Below are 9123 nucleotides of genomic sequence, written 5' to 3' on the forward strand. Positions count from 1 at the left end.
CCTAGAATTACAGACAATACTCACACAAATGGCCATGGTGAATTATCATGCTCTTACATACTGACAGACACCACAGGGCGGTATTCAATTTGTTGCAAAACGTTTCCCGAACTTGAAGCAAACAGAACAAAACGGGGCGGGACCTACCTGAATTTGTCCAATAGAAACTTGTTTTGCTCTGTTTGCTTCAGTTTGGTTCTTAAACGGTTTCCGTAATGAATACACCCTGGTACACAGGGTCAGAAGACTCATTTACACTTTCAGCCTGAGAGGGATAGCAGGAAGGAGGGAGAGCGAGAGATTGATATGGAGAGAAAGAAAGATATGGAGAGAGAGAAAGAGAATGATTGATATGGAGAGATTGAGCGGCAGGTAGTCTAGTGGTTAGAGCGTTGGACTTGTAGCTGAAAGGTTGCTAGATCAAATCCCCGAGCTGACAAGGTACAAATCTGTCGTTCTGCCCCTGAACAGGCAGTTAACCCACTGTTCCTAGGCCGTCATTGTACATAAGAATTTGTTCTTAACTGACTTGCCTAGTTAAATAAATAAAATATGTAAAGAGGGATAGAGAGAGAAAGAGGGGATGTGGGGGAGGACTGTATATGGTGGAGAGGGGGTGGAGAGGGAGGGAGGTGTGGGGGAGGACTGTATATGGTGGAGAGGGAGAGAGAGAAAGAGGGGGTGTGGGGGAGGACTGTATATGGTGGAGAGGGGGTGGAGAGGGAGGGAGGTGTGGGGGAGGACTGTATATGGTGGAGAGGGAGAGGGGATATGGAGGGAGGTGTGGGGGAGGACTGTATATGGTGGAGAGGGGGTGGAGAGGGAGGGAGGTGTGGGGGAGGACTGTATATGGTGGAGAGGGAGAGAAAGGGGATATGGAGGGAGGTGTGGGGGAGGACTGTATATGGTGGAGAGGGAGAGGGGATATGGAGGGAGGTGTGGGGGAGGACTGTATATGGTGGAGAGGGAGGGAGGTGTGGGGGAGGACTGTATATGGTGGAGAGGGAGGGGATATGGAGGGAGGTGTGGGGGAGGACTGTATATGGTGGAGAGGGAGGGAGGTGTGGGGGAGGACTGTATATGGTGGAGAGGGAGGGGATATGGAGGGAGGTGTGGGGGAGGCCTGTATATGGTGGAGAGGGAGAGAGGGGATATGGAGGGAGGTGTGGGGGAGGACTGTATATGGTGGAGAGGGAGAGAAAGAGGGGATATGGAGGGAGGTGTGGGGGAGGACTGTAGAGGGAGAGAGGGGATATGGAGGGGATATGGAGGGAGGTGTGGGGGAGGACTGTATATGGTGGAGAGGGAGGGGATATGGAGGGAGGTGTGGGGGAGGACTGTATATGGTGGAGAGGGAGAGAGGGGATATGGAGGGAGGTGTGGGGGAGGACTGTATATGGTAGAGATGGAGGGGATATGGAGGGAGGTGTGGGGGAGGACTGTATATGGTGGAGAGGGAGAGAAAGAGGGGATATGGAGGGAGGTGTGGGGGAGGACTGTATATGGTGGAGAGGGAGGTGTGGGGGAGGACTGTATATGGTGGAGAGGGAGGGGATATGGAGGGAGGTGTGGGGGAGGACTGTATATGGTGGAGAGGGAGGGGATATGGAGGGAGGTGTGGGGGAGGACTGTATATGGTGGAGATGGAGGTGTGGGGGAGGACTGTATATGGTGGAGAGGGAGGGGATATGGAGGGAGGTGTGGGGGAGGACTGTATATGGTGGAGAGGGATGGGAAGGAAAGGGGTCTATGACAATGTCATCATGCTGATGAGCTACTGTTGTTTCAGCCCCCCCAAACATCTGTCTAAGTGTGTGTGTTACTGGATACAGTCCATGACATGTATCTGCAGTGTGTCCATGTCGGGGGCTTGGTACTGGCACTTTGGACAGCGGTAGTCAGGAAGCTCTTCAGCCCCGCCTCCAGCCACTCCCTCTGCAGACAATCCCACGCTGCGGGAGGAGGAGTTAAAGGCACTCCCTGCGGATGAGAGAGACAGAAATTACTACATTTACTCCAAATTGTATCTTTTTAAAGGAAAAAGTACTCAAAGGAGCAACAGCCTGAGGGACACTGGATAATAACATCTGCATAGTACGCAATAACTTATGTTTAGTCTTATTATATTGACTGATACCGTTTTATGTATGTCTCTTTAGTTGTATTATTTACTGAGAGAGAGAGCGAGAGAGAGAGCGAGAGAGAGAGAGAGAGAGAGCGAGAGCGAGAGAGAACGAGCGAGAGAGAACGAGAGAGAGAACGAGAGAGAACGAGAGAGAACGAGAGAGAACGAGAGAGAGAACGAGAGAGAGAACGAGAGAGAGAACGAGAGAGAGAACGAGAGAGAGAACGAGAGAGAACGAGAGAGAACGAGAGAGAGAACGAGAGAGAGCGAGCGAGAGAGCGCGAGAGAGAGAACGAGAGAGAGCGAGTGAGAGCGCGAGAGAGAGAACGAGAGAGCGCGAGAGAGAGAACGAGAGAGAACGAGAGAGAGAACGAGAGAGAACGAGAGAGAGAACGAGAGAGAACGAGAGAGAGAACGAGAGAGAGAACGAGAGAGAGAACGAGAGAGAGAACGAGAGAGAGAACGAGAGAGAACGAGAGAGAGAACGAGAGAGAGAACGAGAGAGAGAACGAGAGAGAACGAGAGAGAGAACGAGAGAGAGAACGAGAGAGAGAGCGAGCGAGAGAGCGCGAGAGAGAGAACGAGAGAGAGAACGAGAGAGAGCGAGCGAGAGAGCGCGAGAGAGAGAACGAGAGAGAGCGAGTGAGAGAGCGCGAGAGAGAGAACGAGAGAGCGCGAGAGAGAGAACGAGAGAGAGAGAGAGCGCGAGAGAGAGCGAGAGAGAGAGAGAGAGAGAGAGAGAGCGAGAGAGAGCGAGCGAGAGAGCGAGAGAGAGAACGAGCGAGCGAGAGAGAGAGCGAGAGAGCGAGCGAGCGCGAGAGAGCTAGCTGGCTCTAAACAGAGAGTACACAGTGACAGAATACCTGACCACTGTGACCCAAACTTTAGGAAAGCTTTGACTATGTACAGACTCAGTGAGCATAGCCTTGCTATTGAGAAAGGCCGCCGTAGGCAGACATGGCTCTCAAAAGACACATATTTCCCTCAGATTACACAGATCCACAAAGAATGTCATAAATTGAGTTGTTTTCGAAAACTCCCATATCTACTGGGTGAAATACCACAGTGTGCCATCACAGAGAGATCAGGTGAAATACCACAGTGTGCCATCACAGAGAGATCAGGTGAAATACCACAGTGTGCCATCACAGAGAGATCAGGTGAAATACCACAGTGTGCCATCACAGAGAGATCAGGTGAAATACCACAGTGTGCCATCACAGAGAGATCAGGTGAAATACCACAGTGTGCCATCACAGAGAGATCAGGTGAAATACCACAGTGTGCCATCACAGAGAGATCAGGTGAAATACCACAGTGTGCCATCACAGAGAGATCAGGTGAAATACCACAGTGTGCCATCACAGAGAGATCAGGTGAAATACCACAGTGTGCCATCACAGAGAGATCAGGTGAAATACCACAGTGTGCCATCACAGAGAGATCAGGTGAAATACCACAGTGTGCCATCACAGAGAGATCAGGTGAAATAACACAGTGTGCCATCACAGAGAGATCAGGTGAAATACCACAGTGTGCCATCACAGAGAGATCAGGTGAAATACCACAGTGTGCCATCACAGAGAGATCAGGTGAAATACCACAGTGTGCCATCACAGAGAGATCAGGTGAAATACCACAGTGTGCCATCACAGAGAGATCAGGTGAAATACCACAGTGTGCCATCACAGAGAGATCAGGTGAAATACCACAGTGTGCCATCACAGAGAGATCAGGTGAAATACCACAGTGTGCATCACAGCCAGTGAAGAACAAACACCATTGTGAATACAACCCATACTTATGTTTTTATTTCCCTTTTGTACAGTAACTATTTGCACATCGTTACAACACTGTATATAGACATCATATGACATTTGAAATGTCTTTATTCTGTGTTTATTTATCTACTTCACTTGCTTTGGCAATGTTAACATATGCTTCCCATGCCAATAAAGCCTTTTGAAGTGAATTGAGAAGAGAATATCCAAGGCCTGAGGTCATCTGCCTTTGGCCTAAAGAGCAGGAACCTAGACTTCATCAAAGAAATTGGAAATACGGACATTGTCATCCTTCAACAAACATGATATAGAGGAGATGGATTGGTTGGCACTGGTTGCCCTCTAGGTTTCAGGTGGTATACCCAGTGTATATTCCTATATAAAGGAGATGGACTGGTTGGCACTGGTTGCCCTCTAGGTTTCAGGTGGTATACCCAGTGTATATTCCTATATAGAGGAGATGGACCCACTGGTTGCCCTCTAGGTTTCAGGTGGTATACCCAGTGTATATTCTGGTTGGCACTGGTTGCCCTCTAGGTTTCAGGTGGTATACCCAGTGTATATTCTGGTTGGCACTGGTTGCCCTCTAGGTTTCAGGTGGTATACCCAGTGTATATTCCTATATAGAGGAGATGGACCCACTGGTTGCCCTCTAGGTTTCAGGTGGTATACCCAGTGTATATTCTGGTTGGCACTGGTTGCCCTCTAGGTTTCAGGTGGTATACCCAGTGTATATTCTGGTTGGCACTGGTTGCCCTCTAGGTTTCAGGTGGTATACCCAGTGTATATTCCTATATAGAGGAGATGGACCCACTGGTTGCCCTCTAGGTTTCAGGTGGTATACCCAGTGTATATTCTGGTTGGCACTTGTTGCCCTCTAGGTTTCAGGTGGTATACCCAGTGTATATTCCTATATAGAGGAGATGGACCCACTGGTTGCCCTCTAGGTTTCAGGTGGTATACCCAGTGTATATTCTGGTTGGCACTTGTTGCCCTCTAGGTTTCAGGTGGTATACCCAGTGTATATTCCTATATAGAGGAGATGGACCCACTGGTTGCCCTCTAGGTTTCAGGTGGTATACCCAGTGTATATTCCTATATAGAGGAGATGGACCCACTTGTTGCCCTCTAGGTTTCAGGTGGTATACCCAGTGTATATTCCTATATAGAGGAGATGGACCCACTGGTTGCCCTCTAGGTTTCAGGTGGTATACCCAGTGTATATTCCTATATAGAGGAGATGGACCCACTGGTTGCCCTCTAGGTTTCAGGTGGTATACCCAGTGTATATTCCTATATAGAGGAGATGGACCCACTGGTTGCCCTCTAGGTTTCAGGTGGTATACCCAGTGTATATTCCTATATAGAGGAGATGGACCCACTGGTTGCCCTCTAGGTTTCAGGTGGTATACCCAGTGTATATTCTGGTTGGCACTGGTTGCCCTCTAGGTTTCAGGTGGTATACCCAGTGTATATTCTGGTTGGCACTGGTTGCCCTCTAGGTTTCAGGTGGTATACCCCGTGTATATTCCTATATAGAGGAGATGGACTGGTTGGCACTGGTTGCCCTCTAGGTTTCAGGTGGTATACCCCGTGTATATTCCTATATAGAGGAGATGGACTGGTTGGCACTGGTTGCCCTCTAGGTTTCAGGTGGTATACCCAGTGTATATTCTGGTTGGCACTGGTTGCCCTCTAGGTTTCAGGTGGTATACCCAGTGTATATTCTGGTTGGCACTGGTTGCCCTCTAGGTTTCAGGTGGTATACCCCGTGTATATTCCTATATAGAGGAGATGGACTGGTTGGCACTGGTTGCCCTCTAGGTTTCAGGTGGTATACCCCGTGTATATTCCTATATAGAGGAGATGGACTGGTTGGCACTGGTTGCCCTCTAGGTTTCAGGTGGTATACCCAGTGTATATTCCTATATAGAGGAGATGGACTGGTTGGCACTGGTTGCCCTCTAGGTTTCAGGTGGTATACCCAGTGTATATTCCTATATAGAGGAGATGGACTGGTTGGCACTGGTTGCCCTCTAGGTTTCAGAGAGCTGGTAGACCCATCCACCAAACGACCAGGTATGAAACAGGGAAGAGACTCAGGGGAAGTGCTAATTTGGTATAGAACAGACCTGACCCACTCTATTAAATTTGTCAAAACAGGAACATTTTACGTTTGGGTAGAAATTCAAAAGGAAATGATCTTAACAGAGAAAAATGCTCTCCTGTGTGCTACCTACAGTGGGGAGAACAAGTATTTGATAACCTGCAAAATCAGCAGGGTTTCCTACTTACAAAGCATGTAGAGGTCTAATTTTTATCATAGGTAGACTTCAACTGTGAGAGACGGAATCTAAAACAAAAATCCAGAAAATAACATTGTATGATTTGTAAGTAATTAATTTGCATTTTATTGCATGACATAAGTATTTGATACATCAGAAAAGCAGAACTTAATATTTGGTACAAAAACCTGTTTGCAATTACAGAGATCATACGTTTCCTGTAGTTCTTGACCAGGTTTGCATACACTGCAGCAGGGATTTTGGCCCACTCCTCCATACATACCTTCTCCAGATCCTTCAGGTTTAGACCTCTACATTAGACCTCTACATGCTTTGTAAGTAGGAAAACCCGCAAAAATCGGCATTGTATCAAATACTTGTTCTCCTAACTGTATATCCCCCCAATAGAATTCCCATACTTTAACGATGACAGCTTATCCATCCTAGAGGGGAGATCAACCATTTCCAGCCCCAGGGACATGTACTAGTCTGTGGCGACCTAAATGCCAGAACCGGACAAGAACCTGACACCCTCAGCACACAGGGGGACAAACACCTGCCTGGAGGTGACATCATTCCCTCCCACATATGCCCCCCTAGGCACAACTATGACAACATAACCAACAAAAACAGGGCACAACTCCTGCAGCTCTGTTACATCCTGGGTATGTACATAGTCAATGGTAGACTTCGAAGAGACTCCAATGGTAGGTACACCTACAGCTCTGTTACATCCTGGGTATGTACATAGTCAATGGTAGACTTCGAGGAGACATGGTAGGTACACCTATAGCTCTGTCACACGCTGGGTATGTACATAGTCAATGGTAGGCTTCGAGGAGACATGGTAGGTACACCTACAGCTCTGTTACATCCTGGGTATGTACATAGTCAATGGTAGGCTTCGAGGAGACTCCTATGGTAGGTACACCTACAGCTCTGTCACACGCTGGGTATGTACATAGTCAATGGTAGGCTTCGAGGGGACATGTTAGGTACACCTAAGAAATGCTATAGATGGAAGGAAAGTAGTGTAGAAATCTACCAGAAATCTATTAGGCAACAACAAATTCAATCCCCTTTAAGACAACATCCTAGACAAAACGTTCCACTCTAATAGTGAAGGTGTAAACTTGGCAGTAGAACATCTTAACAGTATATTGGACCTCTCAGCTTCCCTATCTAATCTAAAAATCTCAAATAGAAAACCGAATAAAATCAACAACAATGACAAATGGTTTGATGAAGAATGCAAAAATCTAAGAAAGAAATTGAGAAACCTGTCCAACCAAAAACATAGAGACCTGTGAAACCGGAGTCTTCGCCTTCACTATGGTGATTGAATCACTATGGTGAATCACTATGGTGAATCACAGAAATGCACTACGGGAAAAGAAGGAACAGCACGTCAGAAATCAGCTCAATGTAATTGAAGAATCCATAGACTAACCACTTCTGGGAAAATTGGAAAACACTAAAACAACAACACAAAGAATTATCTATCCAAAATGGAGATGTATGGATAAACCACTTCTCTAATCCTTTTGGCTCTATAACAAAGAATAAAGAGCAAAAACATATACATGATCAAATACAGATCTTAGAATCAACTATTAAAGACCACCAGAAACCCACTGGATTCTCCAATTACATTGAATGAACTACAGGACAAAATAAAAACCCTCCAACCCAAAAAGGCCTGTGGTGTTGATGGTATCCTCAATGAAATTATAAAATATACAGACACAAATTCCAATTGGCTATACTAAAACTATATAACATCATCCTCAGCTCTGGCATCTTCCCCAATATTTGGATCCAAGGACTGATCACCCCAATCCACAAAAGTGGAGACAAATTTGACCCCAATAACTACCGTGGGATATGAATCAACAGCAACCTTGGGGAAATCCTCTGCATTTTCATCAACAGACTCGAACATTTCTGAGCAAATGTCAAATAGGCTTTTTACCAAATTACTGTACGACAGACCATGTATTCACACCGCACACCCTAATTGACAAACAAACAAAGGCAAAGTCTTCTCGTGCTTTGTTGACTTCAAATTTGGCATGAGGGTCTGCTATACAAATGGATGTAAAGTGGTGTTGGGGGAAAAACATACATTATAATATAAAACCCATGTAAACAAACAACAAGTGTGCGGTTAAAATAGGCAGTAAACACACATTTCATCCCACAGGGCCGTGTGGTGAGACAGGGATGCAGCTTAAGCCCTACCCTCTTCAACATATATATCAACGAATTGGTGAGGGCACTAGAAAAGTCTGCGGCACCCAGCCTCACCCTACTAGAATCCAAAGTCAAATGTCTGCTGTTTGCTGATGATCTGGTGCTTCTGTCCCCAACCAAGGAGGGCCTACAGCAGCACCTAGATCTTCTGCACGGATTCTGTCAGACCTGGGCTCTATCAGTAAATATCAGTAAGACCAAAATAATGGTGTTACAAAAAAGGTCCAGTTGCCAGGACCACAGATACAAATTCCATCTAGACACTGTTGCCCTAGAGCACACAAAAACCTATACATATCTATAGAATGGGCCATCATTGGTTTGGAGCCAATGGGCCATCATTGGTTTGGAGCCAATGGGCCATCATTGGTTTGGAGCCAATGGGCCATCATTGGTTTGGAGCCAATGGGCCATCATTGGTTTGGAGCCAATGGGCCATCATTGGTTTGGAGCCAATGGGCCATCATTGGTTTGGAGCCAATGGGCCATCATTGGTTTGGAGCCAATGGGCCATCATTGGTTTAGAGCCAATGGGCCATCATTGGTTTAGAGCCAATGGGCCATCATTGGTTTAGAGCCAATGGGCCATCATTGGTTTAGAGCCAATGGGCCATCATTGGTTTAGAGCCAATGGGCCATCATTGGTTTAGAGCCAATGGGCCATCATTGGTTTAGAGCC

General features: G+C 46.8%; 1 protein-coding gene across 1 annotated transcript in view; it reads right to left on the minus strand.

Annotated features, from left to right (window-relative positions):
* Window positions 1–1637: 1637 nt before the first annotated feature.
* LOC109885021 (NF-kappa-B essential modulator-like) overlaps window positions 1638–9123 on the minus strand; it is a 45939-nt gene continuing 38453 nt past the window's right edge. Inside the window, 1 exon segment of the mRNA XM_031803836.1 lies at window positions 1638–1980. Within this exon segment, the coding sequence (XP_031659696.1) occupies window positions 1820–1980 (161 nt within the window). The 3' untranslated portion in view covers window positions 1638–1819.

The sequence above is a fragment of the Oncorhynchus kisutch genome, linkage group LG24, assembly GCF_002021735.2.
Source record: "Oncorhynchus kisutch isolate 150728-3 linkage group LG24, Okis_V2, whole genome shotgun sequence".
NCBI lineage: Eukaryota > Metazoa > Chordata > Actinopteri > Salmoniformes > Salmonidae > Oncorhynchus > Oncorhynchus kisutch.